Below are 25,626 nucleotides of genomic sequence, written 5' to 3' on the forward strand. Positions count from 1 at the left end.
GTTGGGGGACAAAATGAAACACTGAGGAGTATTTGCATGCCTCTGCTGTTTAATTGCAACAAAGATGAGTTTTATATACACTTGGAAAAAGAAATCACAGATTTTACTATTGCTAAATGTCACTAAAATTTTTTTCTTTCTTTCCCATTTGCATTTGGCAACAAATGTTACATTCCTGTTATTGGCATTGTTATTTAGCTTAACTAGCACCTCCCAAAGACAATCACCTTCAAACCAAAAGCATCAAAGCACTTGAAACTGCATCAAATTATGTGAACTTATGGTCACTTCAGAAAATCAGGTGTGTTAATTAGATTTGAAAGAGGTGTGGACGCTGCAGAGGTAGAAAACCTCAATCATAACACGGCAGCTTTATTGTTGAGCAACACGCTGAATCGATGCATTGGTGTGTTATCTGCAACGCTGGACGATCTTCCTCTCGCTTTCTCCCAGTAAGAGCTGCCTGGTCCGTTTGTGAGGATCAGTCGTCGTCTGAGCTGCTTTCATCCTCGGCTTCTGATAGGTCAGCGATGGGAAACCTCAAGATGGCCGCCACTCCACTCAGCTGAGTCAGTTCTGAGGAAACAAGCCGAGGAGAAATCAATAGGTGCCGGTGGACAGAAAGTACAGCAGGCTGCCGTTATGTCTGATTACAGGAAGTCAATAATAAAAGTGAGTCAGGTCATCACTTCATGTACATGGGTGAGTGTCTTTAATTCAACCAGTAATGAAGACTTAATGGTATGCTGTCATTGTGTTACTCATAGTGGTCATCATATCACTATTTAGATGCAGCAGATCTCTACATAGAACTGCATTTATGGGTACTCTGGAGTTGCTGACCTCTAGTATCATTATGGAGCATAATGGAGGTTCCTTGGTTTTGGTTTGAGCTGTGTATGCTCAAGGAAACATAATGCACTGAGGTGGTATTAATGCACTAAGAAGAAGAAACATGGATGTAATCTATGAAAGTTTGTAATGATGACTGAAATACAGTCAGAGCAGTTGCACAGAATGGTAGAAAGCCTTAATTACTTATAGAAGGGTTTGTTCGCCAAAAAATAAATAAAAATCTCAATGGGGTACTTTTAAACCTGCACTAACTGTTTGTTTTTTTTGCCATGTGGGGGCAACAGAAACAAGCCCTTAGAGCAACACTGACATATGGCCTTTCAAGCTGATATGGCAGGACAAACATGTTCAGCAAATGTTGCCATTTCTAGTAAAATTCAGGCCACGAAAGTCCATTTTCACTCTTTAAATTCTGATTTTGGTCATTACCAGCTGCAGCAGGAAAGGATCCGGCTCTTCATTTGCTAAATACTCTGTTATGTTTAATAGTTATTCATTGAACACTGTCTATCTACCATTTGGTTGTGAACAGTTACTATTATACGTGTTAAAAAACGTAAAAGTTGAGAGTAGTGAGGCTAAACTGAAACAACAACTTCAACGTCATAAAGCTCCTTAGATTCTATGGGAGCCACACAATAAATATAAAAATATTGACTACATCCACTTCTACCAACAAAGAACTGCTCATTATTGTGCAGAATTGAGGAAGTCAAAGTGGTTTATTACTTACGTTCACCAGACACGTGAAGGCTTGAGAAAATCCTGCATGAAAACAGAGAAACTCATCAGCTAAATGCTTGGACAGGAAAAACTAAAACCTAAATGTCTGGTACCCTGAATCTGTGCTGGTTAACAAACTGTCACACTTCATTCTTTAAACAAAGCAATTTATTTATTCATTTAGGTTCATCTAAAACGCTGGTTTTAGATGTGAATCCCATCAGCAATACAAAGAACAACCACTTATATAATTTTAAACACTCACATATTCATACATTCACGGACTAACACATTGTTTGCCTACTTGCTCATTCTTGGTGTGTATAAACACAGTATTTCCAAAGTTACCTGACATTGCCGCCGTTGTCTCTCACGTTATCGACCAACCGAACGTAACGACTCCTTGTGGGGACATCCTGATGTCTGGATGTACACACAGACATAACACACATTAAAATGTTGGATACATTTAGTGGCTGATTGCTTGCATTGCTACCAATCCTTAGGCTGACAAATTTAAAGCAGAGATGCAAAATAACAGCATCATCATCGCAGATAAAGGCTTGAAAATGAAACATCTCCCCTGGCCCGAAATAACCAGTGACAGGAATGTAGAAAATATGCAGTTTTGTTTGAAAAAAAGCACATAAAAAATCTCTAATTTAAAGAAAACAGAGCTGCAGGAACAGATGTGGAAATGCATAAATAGTACTTAACCTGCAAAGTGTGTCATAGTTCTGTGACCTACATTTTTCTGTTAGCTTCTGTTTTTGGTTGAAAACCTTTTAAACATCAGCCTGTTAAAATACAGTTTGGCAGCAACGAGATTGTGCATTAATATTATCTGTAAAACAATCTGCCGCCTGCACCATTTGAAATGCTAATGACAGAAACATGTTTCTCAGTATGTACCTGAACAACTTATCACTTATCAGCAAGGTGTCGATGGCGAGGGCGTCAGCAGCTTTCTCCACATGAGCAACTCTGTGTGGATCCAAAGATAAGAAGGACAAGCAAAGTTGATATTTAGAGTGAACCAAGGAGAACTCTGCGGGACACAACCGTCTGATCCGTCATCACTCACCCGTAGAACGCTCTGTCAGGCTCATGCTTCAGCATCTTATAGAAGTCTTCCAGGGCTTTCACCTCTCCAGCTGCCTGAGAGTTAGACATACACACGTGGACAAAATTGTTGGTACCCCTCAGTTAAAGAAGGAAAAACCCACAATTCTCACTGAAATCACTTGAAACTCACAAAAGTAACAATAAATAAAAATTTATTGAAAATTAAATAATCAAAATCAGCCATCACTTTTGAATTGTTGATTAACATAATTATTTAAAAAAACAAATTAATGAAATAGGGCTGGACAAAAATGATGGTACCCATAACTTAATATTTTGTTGCACAACCTTTTGAGGCAATCACTGCAATTAAACGATTTCTGTATTTGTCAATGAGCGTTCTGCAGCTGTCAACAGGTATTTTGGCCCACTCCTCATGAGCAAACAGCTCCAGTTGTCTCAGGTTTGATGGGTGTCTTCTCCAAATGGCATGTTTCAGCTCCTTCCACATATGTTCAATGGGATTCAGATCTGGGCTCATAGAAGGCCACTTTAGAATAGTCCAACGCTTTTCTCTCAGCCATTCTTGGGTGTTTTTGGCTGTGTGTTTTGGATCGTTGTCCTGTTGGAAGACCCATGACCTGTGACTGAGACCAAGCTTTCTGACACTAGGCAGCACATTTCTCTCCAGAATGCCTTGATAGTCTTCAGATTTCATCGTACCTTGCACACTTTCAAGACACCCTGTGCCAGATGCAGCAAAGCAGCCCCAAAACATTACTGAGCCTCCTCCATGTTTCACCGTAGGGACAGTGTTCTTTTCTTCGTATGCTTGGTTTTTGAGTCTATGAACATAGAGTTGATGTGCCTTACCAAAAAGCTCCAGTTTGGTCTCATCTGTCCAAAGGACATTCTCCCAGAAGCTTTGTGGCTTGTCAACATGCATTTTTGCAAATTCCAGTCTGGCTTTTTTATGAGTTTTTTTCAGCAGTGGTGTCCTCCTTGGTCGTCTCCCATGAAGTCCACTTTGGCTCAAACAACGACGAATGGTGCGATCTGACACTGATGTACCTTGGCCTTGGAGTTCACCTTTAATTTCTTTGGAGGTTGCTCTGGGCTCTTTGGATACAATTCCAACGATCCGTCTCTTCAATTTGTCATCAATTTTCCTCTTGCGGCCACGTCCAGGGAGGTTGGCTACTGTCCCGTGGGTCTTGAACTTCTGAATAATATGAGCCACTGTTGTCACAGGAACTTCAAGCTGTTTAGAGATGGTCTTATAGCCTTTACCTTTAAGATGTTTGTCTATCATTTTTTTTCGGATGTCCTGGGACAATTCTCTCCTTCGCTTTCTGTTGTCCATGTTCAGTGTGGTACACACCTTTTCACCAAACAGCAGGGTGACTACTTGTCTCCCTTTAAATAGGCAGACTGACTGATTATGAGTTTGGAAACACCTGTGATGTCAATTAAATGACACACCTGAGTTAATCATGTCACTCTGGTCAAATAGTTTTCAATCTGTTATAGAGGTACCATCATTTTTGTCCAGGCCTGTTTCATTAGTTTGTTTTTTTAAATAATTATGTTAATCAACAATTCAAAAGTAATGGCTGTTTTTGATTATTTAATTTTCAATAAATTTTTATTTATTGTTACTTTTGTGAGTTTCAAGTGATTTCAGTGAGAATTGTGGGTTTTTCCTTCTTTAACTGAGGGGTACCAACAATTTTGTCCACGTGTGTAAATACCAAATTACATAATGATATACCCTAGGGCAGTGGTGTCAAGCTCTTTTTAGTTCAGGGGCCATATTCAGCCCAATATGATCTCAAGTGACTAGTAAAATCACAGCGTAATAACCGATAAATAACAATTGCAACTTTTTTCCTTTGTTTTAGTTCAAAAAAGTGCATTCTGAAAATGTTCACATTTAAGGCATTATCTTGTTACAAAACATTATGAACTACCTGAAATTTCTAAAAAAAAAAAAAAAGAATTCAATTTCAACAACATTATGCCTCAGTTTATCATCTGTGCGTTACATCTTACAGATCATAGTTCATCTACGAAGACACACAACATTTAGTCTCGGGTATCTGGAACTGAATGAGAGTTTTTACTTTAAAATGACAAAAGTCAGACAAAAAAAAATTGGCAAACTGTGCATGTGGATTCCGCTTTCTTACATTAACTATGAAGAAAGTGCTAAGCTAAGTAGCCAGAGCCCTGTGCATGTTAATATTCTATTCTTTAATATTTACTACATGTAATTTTACATTGCCCACAGGTCCCAAAATTTTAACAGCAGCTCAAATTTTGCTGATCCACACATAGTTTAACTATCTCTGAGCACATTTTATTAAGCCGTATGCACAGATTTCACCATAAATAATATTTTTTTACCACATGGCTGTTCATAATATAAATAAGAACTTTTATTACTCCGCCAAGTAACGTGGCAGAGTTACGTGACAATCAGCGTTGGTTTGTCTGTCTGTTTGTCTGTCAGTTAACACCATTGCTCAAAAATGGACTACTGGATTTCGATGAACTTTTCAGGGAAAATCAGAAATGACACAAGGATCAACTGATTAGATTTTGGGCGTGATGCGACTTATAGTCTGGATCCACAGATTTGGTACATATTTCTGTATCATTGCGAGATAGATATAGATAGCGTCACTGTAACTATGACAACAAGTTAACAGTATGTCAGCTGCCTGCTGACGATCACGTGACTGCAATCCAAGAGTTCATTCGTCAGAAATCATACAACAGTTGCGCAGCTTTGGCGGAGCACTGCGCTCTCTGAGTGTTTTTCTTGAGATTTTTTAACTTAAAAGCACTTGTTTACAGGATTATGTATAAAACTGGCAAATCACAAGATGTATATTTACCTTGGTATCAGAGAGCCTACTCGTCACAGTGGGGTCGGACAGGATTTCTGCAAAGCAACAAGTACTTCACTTAGTTGTCACTGACTGGTGAGATTTAACTGTTTTACTCTCAGAGTCAAGCAGTTCCCACCTTTGAGTGAATACTTATGACCGGAAGATGAGTGGACCAGCATGAATTTGGGTCGATTCTCCAGCAGGAGCTTGTTATCCTGCCGCACAGCCTCCTTAAAGAGGTAGGTGATAAACTGGTCCTTCACGAACCCTGGACTCGCCACCAGGATGCACTTCACCACTAGTGGAAGGAAGGGAAATCAAAATCTAAGCCTGTCTATTTTCATTTCTTTGAGCAGAAACCAGAAAAGCTGAAGACAAGCAAAGACTTCGTGCAACAACAATAAACCAACACCACCACAACAAGACCATAAAACTGCCAAACGGTGGATGAGATGTTCACAGCAAAGATACAAATGGATTTATAGGAACAAATTAAAAAAGGAGAAGCATGTGACAAAAACAGGAACATACTGAACGTGTATGTACGCATTTATAGGTGTTTTAGAGTCCACACAGCAGCCATACCATCAAAATTGATGTGTCGAAGTATCGCCTGCATCACAGCCTCATAAAACCTCTCCAGCGCCTGCAAACACAGACACAGTTTGACATCAAACAGAATATATGACGAGGACACAGTGTACCAGCACCAAGGCAACAGGATGCCCAATTTTTGCAATTATCACAATATGAAGTCTTTTTTCCCCCCTCAAAAATCACAGTGAAAAAGGTATGATTATATTTGTCTGATGACTAAACACAGATATAAGCACATCTGAGCTCCACCCCCCTTTTAAACACATTAAATATTAATTATTATATCTGTGTGTTGTGTTCTATTCAGACTGATTCTAATCCTCAAGAAGAAGAAAACACACGCTGCAAAGCGAGGACTGTCATTGGGTCGAGTTACCACTAAACTAGACTTAATTCTCCCATCAGTCTATCGCCATCCCTTCGGTTGTCTCGCTTCAAACCGGGCTGAACTGCAGGCTGTGTTTTGACAGAGATGGTAGGAGGCAAGTGTGGAATTAAAAATGTAATTAGGCAAATATCTATTGACATTCTCTCCTGTACAGGTAACACATGTGGGCACGCGGAAATAATGTTGACTCCAAGTTTTTACAATTTTTATAATATAATCAAAGAAATCCAGCGTTTGTTTTTTTCTACTTTATGCTTCATGAGATTATTATTTTGTTACACTAAACAAAGGACACTTTTAGTTCTCTTCTATTTCTCTCTTGTTCTTCTGTTTCCACGTGACGACGCAGCGAGTAAAACTCTGACGGGGCTGCTCACAGAGATGATTACCTTCTCGTGCTGAGTGCAGCTTCCCCTTCTCTTGCGAGGAATAGTGACTTCCACTTTTGCACGAAGCAGAGTCATGGCTGGGGTCACCAGGACCAGGTTGGCCAGACCCTCCTGCATCACCACAGCTGCCACATCGGCCTTCTGGGCTGCATCACATGCTTGATCTAAGGAGTAGACAAAGATTTAGAAGAGACTTTTCACAATCTTCAACAGATCAGCAGAGTGTTAATGCAGTTTGACAATAAATTCTTGTGTTTTGAATATGTAGTCTGTGTAACTCAGCTGAGTTATTGCTAAGAATTAAAAAAAAAAAACACTTTTTACTTATAAAGCTCTTGGTGAGTATATTTAGTTTCTGTGATTATCCGGGAAAAAAATAATTGTCATAGATTGACTAAAAGAAAGAGACAAAGGTCTATGCTTTGTCAGTGTATGCATCTATCGTTTGTTTTATTTGGTCTCTAAAGAGAAGTTAGCTGCTCTTTAAATAGCAATGCGCTAATATTGGCAAGTACATCTGAACCCTTTTTTGGAATAAAATACAAAAATTTGTTCACCATGCAGCTTTATGTGTGTAAGGAAGTAAAGGTTGAGGTTTTAACAGCTGAGTGAACAGTTGCTTAAGCCTATGAAATTCTCTCTGGTAAACAACATACTTGTGAGTCCATGTGATTACTGTTTACAAGCCGTGCTTAAAGGAACCACGAATGACACAAAGTGATTACTTTTGCTGTGAGTGCTCAGACCAAACGAAACAAATTGGAGTTGTGGTGGAAGTTGAAGTTAAACAGGAGCACCTGCTTACCGATTCTATCCAGCACAACGCTGTCCCAGCACTTCTTGGCGAGAGTAAACTTCCTATTGAGCTCAAGCTCAATAGTGTGATAAGCCCCCATCTGAAGAGCGAAAAACACGACAGGATCACAATCGATTTTCACTTCAAACAGTATCTAACTTGGGCAATAACAAAAAACGGACAAGGTCGCACCTCCGGCTGGACAATACATTAAATTAATTGAGTTTATTGTCATTTTTGTTTATGCAAAATGTGGAAAAAAACATCTAAATACTTTGGGTATGTGCTTCTTCTGCTGTCTCTCAAACAACACAGCTCAGAACTCACAACAAAAATGTAAGCTTCTTTTAGAAGTGAGTGCTGTGAGTCAAAGCTAAACAGAAGGTTATATAATGGCAGCAGTGACTGAAGGCAACAAAAACAATACAGAGGGATGGTTGTCATAGAAGTGAGGTTGGTACCCAGGTACTACATTTGAAAAGATGCTGATAACAAGTATGAACCAAATGACCCAAAATTTTGCTGTAGACATCCTAAGAGATTCAGTAAAAAGCAACTGGACTTCACTTTTAGGTTCTTGAAGGTGTCTCAAAACTCAACCAAAATGCTTCTTCAGAACTGAGGAAACCTCTTTGATAAGAGTGAAATATCCTCAAGGACCTAAAAGAAAATTCTAATTGCTTTTTACTGAAACTCCTAGGATTGCCATGACCTGGATTAATGACAATCTGCACAGACATTTTACAGAAGTATTGACGTATTACACTGCTACTGTTGCTCACCTACTTCTAGTGTTCTTGTTTGTAATGTTAACAATATGTAAAAGCTAGTGGTGCCTTTCTTTTATTGGTCTTACACATATAACACAGTGGCTGTAGAAAGGAGTATTGTTTTAGTAAGTTTACATAATGAGAAAAAAAATCTAAGTTGTCGATCCTAATTAAGACTGAAAAAAAAAAATTAAGATTGAATTTTCTGGCTCTATTACCCAGCCCTAGCTCCAACTATTAAGTTACTTAAAAATCTCAGACCTTGACATACTGGTTCTCTACTATGTTGGTGCCTTTCACTCTTAGCTGACAGGCATGGGAGTCAAAGTCGATAGTCTCCACGCATATTGTTAGAGTGGTCCGAACTCTGGAGCTGCCCACACTTCCAGTGGTGGACTCTGTCTGCACCTTTCTGTGGGAAAAGTGACAAAAACTTTAGTTCTGACTCTGAGTGAGAGATACAACTGGAAAAAAATCATCACAATCAATCACAAACACAGACTTTAATAAACAAGGCTTTACAACAGCTAACCTTGACATTAATGTAAAACCACCACAGATGTATAAGACACATTACATACAATTGAGCTACAGCTAAATTATGAATGCCTGGGTGCTATTTTTTTTTTAAACAAGACGGTGTCTGTTGCTATGATGATCCCAAGACTGTTAAAGGTAGATGCAACCCCTACACTTGGCTGAAACAGATTTGAAGTTTATGTATAACTGAGAACATTCAGTTCACAGAGCAGAGTCTTGCAAAAACAGAACTCTTGCAAAAATAGTCGTGTAAATGAAGACTTCTGTTGCAACTTAACGATTGCAATAGGTGTTTGCTGGGTGAGTTGTGGTGGTTATAACAGAGGTGGATGGGAAATAATCTTTGAGTAGCTTTGCCAAGGTACTAAACAAATGCAGATTCTAATCCTCCTCAACAAACAGAGCAGCTATCAACTGCCAGTTCTCAGTGCTACTAGATGCCTCTCAGTGGTGCTGGGAAACTGCCAGATCATTTTGTGTGCTCTACAGGGATTCAGCTGCCGTCTTTACATGACAGAGTCTAATGGTTACCTGATAGTTGAGGCTCTCAAGCTGTCCCCCACCTGGAGCAGGTTGTAGGTGTGCCACATGTCCTCCGCCTCCTCTGGCACCAGAGTCACCTGGCTGAAGAAGTGTTTGGCAGTCAGTAAACCAGTTTCTGCATCGGTGTCATTTGTGGTTTTGGTTATCACTAACTTAAACTCTGGTTCTCCTACTTTCACATGTCAACCCATTATTTGGGATAATGACACAGATGGTGCCATGATACATGAGCACTTCTGCTGCTACAGTAATTATTGAGTGCACATAAATTATATCACCAGCGGGGTTTGTGTTGTTTACTCACTGAGGTGTTGTGAGTGTGCTCAATCATTATAGCTAAGGAAGAGTGATACAGTCTAAGCTCCTACAGGTTAGTAATACTTAAAGTTCTGAGATAATACATATTACCCAAAAGAGGAACTACTTCTATGTTAAAATCTCACACTCCCCTCATTTTTGTTGGCACAGCTGAATGTAAATCACATCAGGACAAATACAGCTGCTACGTTTGACACATGATCAATCAGCTACAACATAGCATGCTGTTAGCTTGCTAACATTAGCCGTTCACTCACCCGGCATTATCTTTTTCAATGTCTTTATGGATCAGCTTCATGGTCGGATGATTGTATAATATAATCAGGACTATTAGTGTAAAACAGGCAGGTTAACGTGTATCCGAGTAAGAGACATGTTTAAAACTTTTAGTGGAATGGCAAACTAGCTAAGCCATCTCTATACTTCAGAATGAATCACTCCCCGAGTGTTGCCAGGCGCTGGGACATTGCGTCATGCCAAAATACGTCGTCAACTTTTCCCATCTTGGTCACTTCCGTGGGTGTCGCTTTACTGCGCAACAAATACAAAGCGATTCAAACGCTAAAACCTGAGTAAATGTGGACAAGTGTGGTTTATCTTGCATTACTTGACAGAATCTTCAATTTACAATGACCAAAACATCAGACATAACCGCGAATGATTGCCCTTTTTTACATTGTAGTTTGAGATAAGTAAATGCTGACAGACATTGAGAACAGCCAATCCGAGAGATGATTGGTTGCCGCAAATCCCGTCTTTTGAGAAAAATAACCAATGGGGGTACGGTAACAGTCAGACCACTTCCGTTCAACCTCGCTTTGAGCTAACGCTCGTCTAGCCTTTTTTGTCGATGGCATGGTGCTAGTAGCTACGGCAGAAATAGCGTTGTCACGAGAAACTATTTTAAAGTAAATTCGTTTATCTAATGGACAATAGCTGACTAATACGGATTTCTGAAGTACATGTCAACCATTCCATCTTTAACTATTCAGCACCCGGCCTCAAATCGTGAGGTTGCCAATTCTGCCCCAAGGTTAGCTAGCTAGCGGGCTAACGATAGCCGATTAACGCTAAACTAGTTGGGCTAACGGTAACTCGGTAGCCAGTTAATAGTAATTACGTTTTTAATTCGTAGGAGTTATTAGAAACCGACCAGAATAGGAGAATAGCATGGCAGAAGCCGACAAGTTGAACATCGACTCCATTATACAGCGTCTGCTCGAAGGTAAGGCTCAGTATTTCGCTTGATATTTATTCGCCAAGGTAGCCATTTTAGCTAATGGGGCTAGACAACGATAGCCGCCAATGCTATGCTAGCAAATTGAGTTCATGTCTCATTCTCACAAACGAAGCACTGGATTTGAATTGTGTATAATTACAGTTAGTAGCATCCATATCGCAGCAAATTGACGTGTTGTACCGACTTTCCTAACTTAAGTTAAATATATAAACTAAGGCAGTATTTACGCGAAGGGTGTCGTCAAGAGTTGGTGTCGTTAACCTTGTATTGTCAGTAAAAGAATGAAGCAATGTACAACTTTTAAAATATTGTCTATAACGTGTTCGTGTTTGAGGATCATTGTACAAATGTTTTATTTCTTGAAAACCGAAAGCTTTTTCACATGATCGTCAAGCTTTAAATCCACATAACTGTTTATAAAATGAAAGTTAGTGTGAATTTAATATGTGCTCTCGTGACTTTTTTTTAGTTCGTTCGCAATCTCCATAATCCAGTGGTATTGTATTTATTATATTGTATCCTATTGAATTTACACAGTTGTTGTGGACCGTGCTCAGGGGTGTGATTCAGAAAACTCACCGCATCCCGCTAAAATAACACCGGTTGTTATCAGAAAGTCATCTGGATTTATCTTTATTTGTGGCCATTGACTGCATTTATGGACCATAGTAGATTTGTCAAAAAAAAATTGTCACCAAAAAACAACAAAAGCATCTCAGATGTTTTTGAAGGACATTTTCAGATTGTTTGTAAATACACACTCCTCTTTCAGCTTTAAACTGTAAAATTTTCAATCTATCAATTCATGTTCATTTTCCTTCACATTTTATTGTTAAGGTTTGTATTATTGTGATGGTTCTGCTGATGGAAGTAACAGATTGAATAATACTGTGCCAACTGTGCATGGCAGTGTGCCAGATTTTGCACAGAACGTGTGAATTCTATTTTAGCATTTATTTTTCCTAATAGGAACAAAATACGACATTTTCCATGAATATTCTGTCAGAAATACTGTAAATAATGCTAGCGCCATTATCAGTGAACAGTAGTGTTTTTACTTCTGTAAAAATGAGACTGAATATAAAACTGTGCCAGTAAGTGACTGTTGTTTCCCCTGCACTGTTTATGACTCTTGTTGTATTTTTCCTCACAGTGAAAGGCTCCAGACCTGGCAAAAATGTTCAGCTGACAGAGAATGAAATCCGTGGTCTCTGCCTCAAATCCCGGGAGATCTTCCTCAGCCAGCCAATCCTGCTCGAACTTGAGGCGCCCCTCAAGATTTGTGGTGAGGCTTAGCTGTGTTCTTTAGAGCCTTGGGAATTCTCAAGTGTGGTCACATAGCATTTACAAACACTCTAGATGCCTGCTGTAGCTTAAGAGTGCTGAACTATTACGAGAAGGCTTACACTCAGATTATTCCGTGTATTCATGGAACCAGATGCTGAACGATTTTCAAATTATACTTCATTTTGAACAGACTGTTCTCTAGACAAAGAAAAACCACGTTACTGTTTCAGGATGGAACACAGTGCGTAGCTGTGACCTTGCTACAGAAATTAAGGAATACACTGTCATTGGCTTGTCCGTACAGTGATGTTTTCCCTGGAGTTGCCCTCCCATGTCATACTGCTGATGCCACTTAAAACTAAATGCTAGTTTAAAGGAACAGCCTGCAGATTCCAGGAGCAAGACAAATTTGCTGAGCATTAAAGTCACCAGCAGTGCCACTCTAAATGCAAGCTTGCACGTTCAATGAATTCACATAGTAACACCTCAAGTCAACACTGAGATAACAGTGTTCATTTAAAGTATTGCAAGGCCATCCATGGCATGAAACTCAATTTGCCGGATGCCGTGTGTTGTTGTACCTCTATCCAAGTCCCTTAGCTTTTGTTTTGCACACACACAGTCTGATATTCACACTGTTTCCACTCTAATGCTGCCTGTCTCTCCTCCAGGTGATGTTCATGGGCAGTACTATGATCTGCTGCGGCTGTTTGAATATGGGGGCTTTCCACCAGAGAGCAACTACCTGTTCCTGGGGGACTATGTAGACAGAGGCAAGCAATCCCTGGAGACCATCTGCCTGTTGCTGGCGTACAAGATCAAATACCCAGAAAACTTTTTTCTGCTGAGAGGGAACCATGAGTGCGCCTCCATTAACAGAATATATGGCTTCTATGATGAGTGTAAGTCATGTACACTGACACAGACGTTGATCTTAGTGTTTACTTTTGTAATCTTATCACTGTTATCTTTGGTTTTGAAAATGTTAGTCAGACACAATAGGTCCTGAGTCATGTCGGGATAGTCATTTTAATTTTTTTATGCATGCCAAAGCAAAGTGTAGCCAGAAATGAATCAGTTAACAAGCAGCAGTGAAATGATAGACATTCACCAACACTATTGGAATCTGTTTATAATTTTGCCTTCTCTGCTACATAGAATTGTACAAGTTAGGTCGGTGTTGTGATTATTTTTAGAATCTAGTAACTTTACAACAAATCAGTTTTCTGTTTTAAAAAGCCAAGAATCAATTCATCTTGTTTTATAATGATTATCTTGGATATATTACACCAGATGTTCACCAAAGTGGACACAAAATTAGTTTAACGTTTCCACTAAGCATCTGTTCTGCCATCAACATCTAAAACAGTCAGAGAGACACAAAGTTGTTGTGGAACAAAAGCTAACTGGCATAAACAAAATATCTTTCCATGTGCACCAGCTGCTACTGTTACCAGTTTACGATGCCATAATCAAACAGAATGTGTTCTCTTTTTTTTAACCATAAATCTACAAATTATTAACTATTTCCTTGTGCTCAGAAAAATGCTGCACCCTGCTTTTGCAATCAGTTGTTAATCAGCTCTTTTAAACTTGACAGGGAAACAGATTTTTTTAGTAGCAACAAAGCCCACAGAGAACCTCTCAGTGCACCGGGCTTCAGGCTAATGAGCATGATCAGGGCAGCATGGGAAGCAATTACCACATGCCCGCTCTCACTATTCACCGAGCCAGGATTATGTAAAATGTGCCTCCACTGTGATGCAATAGGTCCCGCTGATTTAATAGGTCTCGAGATTAGATTGTGACAAAGTGTGGTTTCCTCCTACAGGTAAGAGGCGATACAACATAAAGCTGTGGAAGACCTTCACCGACTGCTTCAACTGTTTGCCTGTTGCAGCCATTGTTGATGAGAAGATCTTCTGTTGCCATGGAGGTATCCTCATCAAACAGCTCATTTGGCTTCCATCCAGAGCGCGCGCACACAAACACACACACAAGCTCGTCTCAGCTCTGTTGCTTCTGTCAACATAATGGGAAAAGGCCTGCAGCGCTGTGCGGGATTGAGATTTCGTGTTTGACTGTGTTTATGATATATCCTTTCCTCGCATCAGCAGACATGGCTATAGATGTGCAGGCACAACTTAAACACTCTGTTCCTGTGGCTGTGACATTCTGGACTAAAAGTGTGCCAAGTTACTATAGGTCATGCATTTAGTCCAGTGCATTTCGTGATCTCTAATCATGTTGGATCTAACACCGTTCATGCTGAAAGGGGTCTTAAATGGCTGATAAATTCAAATAATTATTGCAGAAGAAAGACAAATTCTGAAGATTTTTCTGTGTAATGCACTAAACATTTATATAATATGTAAAGACAGGTCAGGTTAAAACATAATAAATATGGACATTTGATTTCAAACCATTTTTAAAATGGAATGAAAGGAACACAGTTTTTTATTTTTTACTCCCATGTCGAATAATTTTGCTGTGATCTAGAAAATGACAACAAAATGTACCTAAGGGCTCAGACAAAGTGGCACCAGCAGTCATCCGCAGCCAGCTCCCATCTTTGAGAACCACTATGCAAAATATGTAAACAGACATTGATAAGGAAGAGGGTAAATTCCACCTCTTGCTTCAAGTATATAAATTACATAAGACCAAACCCACTGACAGGATATTGTATGTTTGCTTGAGTTATTTCTTTATTGAGCTCTTATCAGATAAAGTCTAAATCTGTTTTTTTTTATCGCTCATGTTAAGCTTTCATACACAATAAAAAGGTTGTATTCTGAATGAAATATCTGCAGTTTTTAACCTCTCATTGAATCTTAATTTAATAAACAAACTGCAGATGGACTGTTGATCAATCTGTAGTTTTTATTTTTGGTCGTTTGTTTAGTTAATATAAAACTGGTGACATCTTCAGGTGTCTTGCTTTGTCAAACCAACAATCCAAAACCAAACGTGTTCAGCTTACGATTATGCAAGACGACAAAACGGCAGCAACTATTCACACTTCAGGAGCTGCAAATCAGGATTATGCAGCATTACTGAAAGTCTGCATGTCATCATATTGTTTTACATAATTCAATACTTAAAGCACATTTCTTAGTTGTCCCGCCTCAGATGCTTGAGATTGCTTGTTTAGTTTTTCATTTTCTGACTTGTTAAGAAAAATAAAAGCAAGCTATAAAACAGAGTCCAGATTTCTGAGCATATAGAAACCTATATTTTTTTCCTGCTGTCTAATGTTAAACTCTTGTGTATTTACCTTCCCCAGGCCTGTCTCCAGACCTCCAGTCCATGGAGCAGGTGCGACGGGTCATGCGCCCCACTGATGTGCCTGATCAGGGCCTCCTGTGCGACCTGCTGTGGGCAGATCCAGACAAGGACGTGCTGGGCTGGGGGGAGAACGACCGTGGCGTCTCCTTCACTTTTGGTGCCGACGTGGTCACAAAGTTCCTCCACAAACATGACATGGACCTTATTTGTCGAGCCCATCAGGTCAGTAGAACATTCAGAGCTGGAAGTTATTTTAAGAATACAAAATAACAAATAGTAAAGATTCAAACAATGGGAGGAGAATTTCTCTTTATGATTGGAGTTTAGTGATGGAGAGCAGTGTTATGCTTCGTCATTTTGTTTTTGTTTATATTTTTCCAGCATTGTTGGTTTGTTTTGAATCTATTATGAAAGATTGGCATCTTAGTCAAGTAAATTGTTTACAGATATTATTGAGTATTTAAAGAAATCGATAGCGCCTATGAAACCAGCGGGCAGCCTGTGAATCCTTTAAGCACATTTGGACTACAGCCCAGCAGTGTTTGTGTTAGCGCCTGATTTTGATTTAGTTTAAGTCCTACAATTTGTATTGTTTAGTAGTAGTATTACCTTTACTATATTGAGCCCTGAACAATTCTATTTGGTTTCATCAAATAGTAGTAAGACATTTTATGCCTACTTTAAATCAGTGAAATATGTCTTAATTTCGTCTCTCAATTTTGATATCCTCTGATCTCAACCCTGGTCATTTCTAGCAGGTTCTCTTTACTGCAGCTGCTTATGTTCTCTACTTTAGAGCTGCAAGTGCTTCTTCTAATAAAGCAGTATTTTTAGGGCACTGTTTTATTAATCAGGAGCTTGAGCCTACAGGGGGTTTCAGCAGATGCATGCAGCTTGTTGAGGAAAATGTGGCATTAAAACATTAACGAGTTCATTTCCTGATTTGACTGTCTTTCCCATTGGTTTTAGGGTAATATAATATTTCTTGTTTTTAGGAATGTATTTAGTTTTTGTCTATTTTTCATAAGGCTGCTCCTTACCAAAGTTTTCCCATTCAGCTATTTGCCACATATTTCTGATAATCATTGAGTTATCCAGTTATATATATTGGAGGGTAATCATTAAACGAAAATAAGTAGGATAACATTGTAAACATGGTGCTACATTAAAAAATTACAAATCCACAGCTAAAAAAGACTACCAGTGCATGTGCAAAGTCAGCCACAGCGACACTGGCAGAAGCAGTCGGAAAACCATTCTGATTATGTTGGGGGGGAAAAATACAGCAACGACAGTGAATATTTTAACAAGCCTGGCCATGTCCTCGGGTTGATAAATCGTAGCTGGTGATCACGTCATCCTCCACAAGTTACCACAGAAACTGTAGAACTCTGTCTGAACACATCAGTCTGATGGTGGTAGCTCAGTGTTCTGGTTTTAAGTTTTTAACAGCCCAGTCTGTCTCCTATGATGTCTCCATATGCACTTAGTGTGCACATGAGAGCATTTGGTCTGTTTGAGCCAGTGAGCTCTACTCTGGCTGGTCCCAAACACTGGGCCTAACAACTGCTACACACTTGGATTTAGGATTTCCTGCCTGATGATAAATACAATGCAGTAATCACGGGGATATTGTCTTTCCATAACTGACTGACTGTTATCGTTTCCTATGGAGCATCCCTAGTCAATCACATTAACACTGCAGCCCAGTTTTACTGATAGACTGTACAAGTAAAACAAGTGTATTCATGATCCATTCGTATGTCTGGAGCGACTTGCACGCCCATCATTTTCCTTTTATTTCACTCCATGTGAAAGAAATGTCCCCCTCTCCCCCAACACCTAACCCTTCATTTCTGTGTTTTCAGGTGGTTGAGGACGGATATGAGTTCTTTGCAAAGAGGCAGCTGGTGACGCTGTTCTCAGCCCCAAACTACTGCGGGGAGTTCGACAATGCCGGAGCTATGATGAGCGTAGATGAGACGCTCATGTGCTCATTCCAGGTAAACAAGGAAAAATAGACTGACCCCTCTTGCACAGTCATTTCCGGTGAGCTTTTTTTTTTTTTTTTTGCTAAATGTTTTCTTTGTTTCACAGATTCTCAAACCCGCAGACAAGAAGCTGTTCTACGGCGGTGGAGGCGGCATGGGCTCCGGCCGCCCAGTCACTCCTCCTAGGAAAGCTAAGAAATGACACCAGTAGTTTGCCCTCGACCTTCGACCCATCCCTCCTGCCCTCTCTACCTCTCTTCTCCTTTCTTTCACCAAACAGCCAGAAATCAAACCTATACCCAGGGCTTTTTTCCTTTTTTATCTGTACTTCTTAAGACATTTAATGTTATGAATTGTCTGAGTGAGTGCGTGCGTGCGCAGACCACAAACGTGTCTCGTCTGCAGGTGAGCATTAAAATCATGTGTGCACGTGTACATTTTGTGTGAGAGTATTAGAGATTTATACTTTCCCCTTTCTCTTACCACTCTTCCCGTGGAAAGGTTGAAACCACAGTGTCTGTCTGTACAGTAATTAGACTGAAAAGCAGGGTCTGGGAGACAGCGGGAGGTCGCCTGCCAGCAGGTGGTGTGTGTGTACTTGTGGAGGAGGGGGGGAGTATTTTGTTTTCCCTGTCCTCTGTACTGTAAAATCTCAAACACAGGTGTGTGTGTGTGTGTGTGTGTGTGTGTGTGCACGCAGCATGTTGCTTATTGGAGTGTGATGTCGCCGTATCCTTGAACAGGAAGTTGTGCATGTCATCCCATCAGCAGCACTCGCTCACCGACACACACACACACACACACGCATATGACTCTTCAGATTCATATGAGCCAGAGCTGTAAAAACCCCATACAGTTTAGGTTTGTACAGATTTGATTACTTGAAAGAGATTTTTTGTGAATTCGTTTTGTAGTCTTTCATCAAGTTGACCAATAAAGCGAGAATCTGAGCTGCATTGTCTGCCAGTCTTTTTTTTTTTTTTTGCATTATAATTCTGTATCTGCTGTATGATAAGCAGATGGCTTTGTAATCAATCTGAAGCAAATGGCTGTTTGCAGGTCTGATGACTGAGTTCTTCACATTACTGGGATGTCCTCACTTTACCTGCTTAGAGATGCAGTCATATGGAGACCCCAGCTCACGCTCTATTTAAAGGAAACGCTACAGGTGAATAGAGTTAGTGATTCTGATATCACTGACGCATCCTGAGTTTACAAACGGGGCTATTATTTATTCTGTATCTAAAAAATTGAAGCTCTAATTAGTGAACATTAAATAGAGTTCAAAATTGTTTTGTTTTAATGAAATGAGACTCAGATTTTAGTATCTTTATCACACATAAGGAATTGCTGTCAACAGCTAGATTTTTTTGGTTGCAGGAATAAATAAATGAATATCAGGCTGTGAATGATGGATGAATAAACCCCTCTGAAAACCTTCAGAATATACTTAGTAGGGATGTCAGATAATATCGATGGGCTGATATTACCAGACTGGTATTGGGATAAAAATATAATATTGGTCAATATTGTTACAGTTTTGTTTTTTTTTTTGCCAGTTTTTTATCGTAAAACCTGATAAAATTCTACCTGGATTTCGCCGGCATTTACTGGACTCATAGAGGGAGGAAGAAGGAGAAAGAGTGTGAACTGTTTGAGACAGTTATTTCTCCCATAACTTACGTTGAAGTACTTTCCTTATTTTGCACAATGTTTGCATTTGGAAAAACTTGTTGCAATTGAGAATGCATCCACTGGGACATCACAATAAAATTAGGCATGATGTGTTAATTCCATGACAGGAGATACGTGACATTACCTAAAATTAATTAAATAGGGACAACAGGGAAGCTTTAGGATTTTTAAATGCTGAAACCTTAAAACATACCATTGAAGAAAATTAAAAAATGACTTCCTGTAGATGGCGTCCTCCTGTACCAATGCATTCTTGAAATCTGGGGCATTTGACTTCATGTTTCCACATGTTTGGAGCTGCATTTATTCTGCAGATATAACTTTTGTTCCAGTGAAAATGATCCATCAGCAGTTCATTTGCACTGTAACAAAAGTAAATCTGCACCCAGTTAATGACAAACACGAGTGGAGCTGTTGAAGGCAGGACAAGGGACTGTGGGACTGTGGAAGATGCTGGAGCTGAAGTGTCGGTGTGTGACCCACCGTCACTGACAGAATCAGCAAAATTGATGTGCTTCCAAAAGTGTGAGTGATGTGTGATGAGATCCAAAAAAGTGTATAAATAGAAAAGGCTGTTATTGTGGTGATTTCATGAAGCATTTTCAAACAGTGATTGAGCTCCATTTGAGAAACAGTCAGAACCGCTGGATGTAAATATATATTTAAAAAAATAAAATTCTAAAAAAATGGGGAGGCACAGATTTGATTTCCCAGTAGCCACCTACACCTCCTTGATGTTAACGGAGTTGCCAGCCTTAGACAATTCACTTGACATGAACAGTCCCACTGGATCTTTTTTTCAGTGACTATGGTAGGTCAAACCTGGCCTCAATTTTACTTCAAGCATTACGGCTATATTTATAGTCAACTGACCTGATGTTAGTCTCACTCATGGTGTCCTTATATTTTTTGGAGGCATTTCCATGTGTGACAAAATCTCCCAGGAAAACCTGACCACCCCACGGTGGTTTGACATTTTTATTTGCTTTAGTTTTCGTGTGAGCGGCTGGATTAATTTAGTCTGAGGCTGCCCCGTGGAATTGTGGGTAATGGTTGTTACGTTATGATCCGGAAGGGTGTCTCTGCAGAGCATAGACTCCAGTCTATGGTCAGGCCAGAGAAATCTCCGTCCGACCGGAGCGCGGAACACGGACGGACATCGGCGCTGCATTGTGCACTCAGGTGGAGTTTGAGGGAAACATGAGCAGGTAGCTTAAACCCCAAACACAGAAGACAGCGCGCTAGCCTATCTAATCTTCTGTCTACATCTATGGTCAGCTTGTCTGGTAGCATCTCTGGCTTCTGATGACCTTGTTTTTGGAGTAAAACACGGTAAGATGATAAATACTTTTAACCAGTAGCATTGATTTGTTGTATGTTAAGTCAGCGACTTGTGAAGAGTTGTGTTTTGTTGTGTTTCAGCAGTTGGTCCAGACACGTTAGCTAGCTAAGCGGCTAAGTTAGCTAGCGGGCAGTGGCGGCTTGTTAATAGGGGGCGCTAGGGCGCCGCCCCCATCAAGATTTTGTGAAAAAGGTATTGATACAGTAAACATAAATACATATTTAAAGTAATTAACACATCTGCACAGTGTTCACTCATACAGTGGGTCTCATTTTTATTTTTTTAAGCCTTTCCATTCCATATTGGGGTTTTTTTTCGGGGTTGTTTTACACGTTTCAATAGCGAGGGGCGCCTGCCAAATGAGCGTGCATGTACATTCTAAAACTTTTGGCTTTCGTGTGACTTAATACTGGTATCTAATTGGTTACTTAAAGATTGTCCTCCTGCGCAGCTATCTGCGTCCCTGGCGAATCAGCGCCTTTGGGTGGTCATTTTTCATCTGATCTGATTGATTCATGATACCTGTCAATCGAAGTCGCCCCTGGCAGCGTACACAGACACATACGGAGAGAGACAGACAGACCACAACAAGAAGACAGAAGACGATGGCGGCAGCAAAAGAAAATTCGGTTGTTTCAACCTGATTTACAAATCTGGCAGCAGGCAAGTGACCGTGGACGGAGTTACCAGGTGCTGTTCATCTCCCCTGATTGGACTGAGCCAAGTGGCCTCATGGGAGTGGAGGTTGGGCTGGGGAAAAGTATTGTAGTGGGTAATTAAAGTAACTTAAAGGGGTAGTTTAAAGTGTAAATATGAATTTGTAAATTGTAATGTGTTTTGCTAACAATAAATAGGCCTATTTTGTACATAAATTGTAATATATTGTAAATAATTCTGCTGCACTGCTCCTTGGACTCTACCTACCAATTGGGCGTAGTGGTTTAAGCCCACCTATATATTGGGTGTGAGGGGATTTTGAGGGTGTGCCTGTTCTGTGTGCTGGGGGAAATGCTGTCGGACTGCTCTGTGATGTGCTGGTGAATAAATATGAAGATTTGCGTCCTCTACAAGTTTCACCTTATTCTTTCCGCCATCTCAGCCGCAATAGCCATCCCAGGCAAGTAAGAGCCTCTTTTACAACCTGAATCTTACAATCGGTTATTGGCAGAAAGGCCGATATCGGACATCACTGATTATTTTGCAATCAAATTTAGTTAAAGAAGCCTTTAGATATATGAATTGTAATTCAAAATGAACAAAGTGTAGTGAAACAACCACCTTGATGTGTATTTTGGGTGTTTTCATTCCATTAGTCTGTTGTGTCTCACCGTAAATCTATAAATGACATTATGAAGAGTACAAATCTGAATATTGCCAATTTATAGGATTACATTGTTTGAATTGTTTCCATCCTGTGTTTTTTCCACAGGCACGATTATTTCAGTGCACGTCATATAAAAGCCTGTGTTAAACTGCTATTGACGCAGAAATAATATTTTTGGTATTAAGCTGGCTTTTGAAAATGGATTATTTTAGAGCCATCAGCCTGCTCATTATTCCCTTGATTAATGATGAATCATTTGTTTGGTAATGCTAGATAATAGGCAAAACATGCCAACACAGTTTCTAATGTTATTAAGTATCTGGAAAATAACCCAAAATCTAATATTTACTGTAACACAAGACAAAGAGAGGAAGCAAATCTAGACATCTGCGAGGCTCAAACCAGCCCATCCTTGACATCTTTACTTGAAATGTGACTTCAAAGGATTAATCTGTCATCAGAAGAACTATCGTTTATGTTATTCAGTTGGTCAATTAATTGATTCAGCTGTAGATTTTGTCACATTTTCATTTACTGCAACATGCTGCTGCATCATGTATCATCACAGTGAAATGAAGATGAAATTATTTGTCTTCCCACGCAGCCACAATGTGAACTGACGTTCTGTTTCAGTAACTGCAGCTGCCACTCATTTTCATGACCAGGGTTTCTGGATGTGTTCGCCGTCGTCCACAGGGAGGCAGTGTTAAGTTCCTCAGACTGATCCACATGAGACAAAAACGCATAAACGAGTGGTTGAGAAACGCTTCACATTTCCCAGTGGAAGGTGAACATTAATACCTGCTCCGTGTGAGATGCTGCTGCTGCTGTAGTGTCACTTTTATTACGAGTGACGTTCAACTTGTGCAGCTGCTCAGTGTTAAAACTCTAACGCTCGTATTTCTGTCAGTAATATGATCATCACGTTTTTCAACATGATCTCTTTTCCCCTTTGTGGTTATTATTATGACTTCTGCTTATCCTTCACAGAAATTAGTAAGTTTATGTTGTAGAAATCTCATAGTCTATGTTTCATTGGAGGTTGTAATGTTTGTTAGAGGAGAAATGTGTTTTGAAATATGGCGTTTAAATATGTCATTGTCATGTTGCAGAGATCATCTAATCACAATCTGTTTCATGAAAATTATTCCAAAATATTAAAAATCATGTCACAATTGCAGTAGTCAATAAGAGCAAGATATTTTTCCAAAACCATGCAGCAACAGAGGGTAACAGTGTCAACAAAAGTATATTCATTTCATATCTATTTTTTCTCTATGTGTTTTTGTATCCTCCTCTCTAGATCTGCAACACCGTTCTGGGACACACCAAGGAGCGCTTCTCCTTCACCGACCATCTCGTCTGTGCAACCTCGTTGCAGGGGGACAGGTTTGAAGAACATCACGGGTCATTTCCTGAAGAGGCACTGCAACGCACTTTGAAGGCCTACCCGATGCCGAATGGAAGCAAGCTGAAGACAGAACGCGGTCTCATCTACAGCAAAGTAGAGTTCAGAGCCTGCTGTGGTGCACTGGACCTATTCCAGCTGTTTATGGAGAACAAGCTTGAAGTTGTCTTTTCAGAAACTGTCAATCTTTTAAGGATCCTGATCACCACACCCATGACCACAGCTGAAGCAGAGAGGTGTTTCTCAACCTTGAAAAGAGTGAAAACTTTTCTCAGAAACACCATGACCCAGGAAAGGCTGAATGCCTTGGCCATGCTCTCCATGGAACAGAGACTTGTTTGTGAAATGACAGATTTCAATCAGAAAGTCGTTGATAAATTTGCTGGCCTGAAGGAGAGGAGAGCAAAACTGATGTTCAAGTAATTGTTGTGTTGTAATGCCCGTCTGCTAGTGCGCCCCCCCCAAAATATTTTATCACCTGCCGCCACTGTTTAAGACTCTGTCTGATCTTTGAACTAAACAAAGCCATTGACCTGCCACTGCAGCACATAAATCACCAAGCAGTCTGTGGAACAAACAGAAGGTGATCGATGTCTGTTGATGCTTAACTGACAAACGATTTGTTTCTTCAGCTTAATCGGCACATGACTGGTTTATTTGAAATGGGTATTTTCAAATAGATATTTTAATTAAAGTCTCCCCACTACAGAGTATAAATGTTGCTTTGTCTAGTAAACAAGTTGGTGTCTTTAAGTTTATTTTTAATTCAGACTCCTGTAATGACACCACCTCCATCTGATCCATCAGTTTTATCCAGATGAACAGACTGACCAGCCCACCTGCTGGTCTTCTGTGCATCACCTGAGCCTTATTTTTAATATTTAGAAATGACAGGCCTTTCTCAAGCCCAGGCCAGGAGTGGCTAATCGGGAGGACCGGGACAATTCCCGGTGGCTCGTCTGATGTTTGGGCTGCGAGGGCCGGTGTTCAGTCATGCCACTGGATTGATCATTCTGCTGCTGCCGCTGTTCCTGGGCCGCCTCCATTGGCAGCTCTTCTGTCTTTTCTTTTTTTTTTTTGTTGCAGACGCACCGTGACGTAACACGTCCGTGCACACGGTCAGAGGTGTTTGAAACATATATGTCCATGGTTTGAAAGATGAAAACGGGGAGAGCAAAGGTGGTGTGGAGTAGTGACCCATTTTATTTTTTATCATTAAAAGACAGTAAATACACAAAGCCCACAACTGACAGGGAATAGGAAGAGATAAAAACATTTACTTTCATTTCTGATGTTGTCCAGTTTTAATAAAGTTCATGCTACTTTTATAAAATGATGAAAGTGAATAAATTGTATTTGTGTGATCTGTTTGATTTCTGTCTTTTCTCCGGTCATCCAGGTGTTCAGAGGGAGGTGATGCCACATCTGGTCCAGCTGATGGAAGGTCTTGAAGTTCTTTGACTGAAGATGATCCTCTGACTGGATTTAAGGTTCAGATGCTCAGGAACAAACTCCACCAATGAGCCAACAGGGAAGCTTTATGTTTATTAAATGCTGCTATGAAGGTATCGCTGTTTTTCTTTGTGAATGCAATGTGCTCCAACTGAAACTTGAACTAGAACTTAGAAGTAAATCCTTCCATCTGAAAGGATCTAGTTGCATTAATAACCTCATAACATTCTAATTTTTATCCCAGTCTTGGTTGGAAATAGAATCTCTATTGATTCAGGTAAAAACTGAACTTCACAGCATGTTGGAGCAAAACAAGCAGATGAAAAGTGTGATGGTGTTGGGTTGTCAGACCGTAATGTTGCAGCTCAAAGCAGCTTTTCTATCTCAGTTCATTCTGACATTCAGCTCTGAATCTACAGCAGATCCAGTTGATGGTGATCCATGCTGTGGAAGTCTCACATCTCCTCATTTAATTACACCATTTTATTCACCAACACTTTATTTAATAAAAGTCCCATTTAGTTTTTATGAGGAATGTGGCATTTTAATTTCTCTGTGAATAACTGCAGTCTAGTGGAACAGCTGGAGTTGTAACATCTGTCCTGATATTGATCATGAAGTACTGATCAGAATACTTTTGGTTAGCAGTCATCCCTGAAGTTTTACATGAAAAATCTTTACTTGTGTTGTGAACTTTGGTAAGAAGCAGAAACTTTAGCGT

At 39.9% G+C, this 25,626-nt stretch overlaps 2 protein-coding genes across 2 annotated transcripts; one reads left to right on the forward strand and one right to left on the reverse strand.

Annotated features, from left to right (window-relative positions):
- Positions 1 to 29: 29 nt before the first annotated feature.
- pelo (pelota mRNA surveillance and ribosome rescue factor) lies at positions 30 to 10,505 on the reverse strand. Its single transcript, XM_022200403.2, has 13 exons — positions 10,136 to 10,505; positions 9,549 to 9,641; positions 8,739 to 8,889; positions 7,717 to 7,807; positions 6,912 to 7,075; positions 6,123 to 6,183; positions 5,674 to 5,835; positions 5,544 to 5,590; positions 2,663 to 2,736; positions 2,491 to 2,562; positions 1,927 to 2,001; positions 1,589 to 1,620; positions 30 to 576 (listed from the first exon to the last, which is right to left on the reverse strand). The coding sequence occupies exons 1-13, from the start codon at positions 10,174 to 10,176 to the stop codon at positions 482 to 484; spliced, it is 1,158 nt and encodes a 385-aa protein (XP_022056095.1). The 5' UTR covers positions 10,177 to 10,505; the 3' UTR covers positions 30 to 481.
- Positions 10,506 to 10,674: 169 nt separating this feature from the next.
- Positions 10,675 to 18,634, forward strand: ppp1cab (protein phosphatase 1, catalytic subunit, alpha isozyme b). Its single transcript, XM_022220599.2, has 7 exons — positions 10,675 to 11,103; positions 12,272 to 12,403; positions 13,077 to 13,307; positions 14,237 to 14,341; positions 15,692 to 15,915; positions 17,562 to 17,696; positions 17,791 to 18,634. Exons 1-7 carry the CDS (start codon positions 11,049 to 11,051, stop codon positions 17,884 to 17,886), a joined length of 978 nt encoding a protein of 325 aa, XP_022076291.1. The 5' UTR covers positions 10,675 to 11,048; the 3' UTR covers positions 17,887 to 18,634.
- The last annotated feature ends 6,992 nt before the right edge of the window (positions 18,635 to 25,626 follow it).

The sequence above is a fragment of the Acanthochromis polyacanthus genome, chromosome 19 (assembly GCF_021347895.1).
Source record: "Acanthochromis polyacanthus isolate Apoly-LR-REF ecotype Palm Island chromosome 19, KAUST_Apoly_ChrSc, whole genome shotgun sequence".
Taxonomy (NCBI): domain Eukaryota; kingdom Metazoa; phylum Chordata; class Actinopteri; family Pomacentridae; genus Acanthochromis; species Acanthochromis polyacanthus.

Bases quoted from the DNA above. Each gene is read 5' to 3' on its own strand.
- pelo (XM_022200403.2), bottom strand. From the start codon at position 10,176: ATGAAGCTGATCCATAAAGACATTGAAAAAGATAATGCCGG. The intron at 5,836-6,122 runs GTATGGCTGCTG...TCCTTCCACTAG, and splicing joins TCGACACATCAATTTTGATG to TGGTGAAGTGCATCCTGGTG. The intron at 2,002-2,490 runs GTACATACTGAG...GTGTACATCCAG, and splicing joins ATAAGTGATAAGTTGTTCAG to ACATCAGGATGTCCCCACAA.
- ppp1cab (XM_022220599.2), top strand. From the start codon at position 11,049: ATGGCAGAAGCCGACAAGTTGAACATCGACTCCATTATACAGCGTCTG. The intron at 15,916-17,561 runs GTCAGTAGAACA...CTGTGTTTTCAG, and splicing joins TTATTTGTCGAGCCCATCAG to GTGGTTGAGGACGGATATGA. The intron at 17,697-17,790 runs GTAAACAAGGAA...TTTGTTTCACAG, and splicing joins CGCTCATGTGCTCATTCCAG to ATTCTCAAACCCGCAGACAA.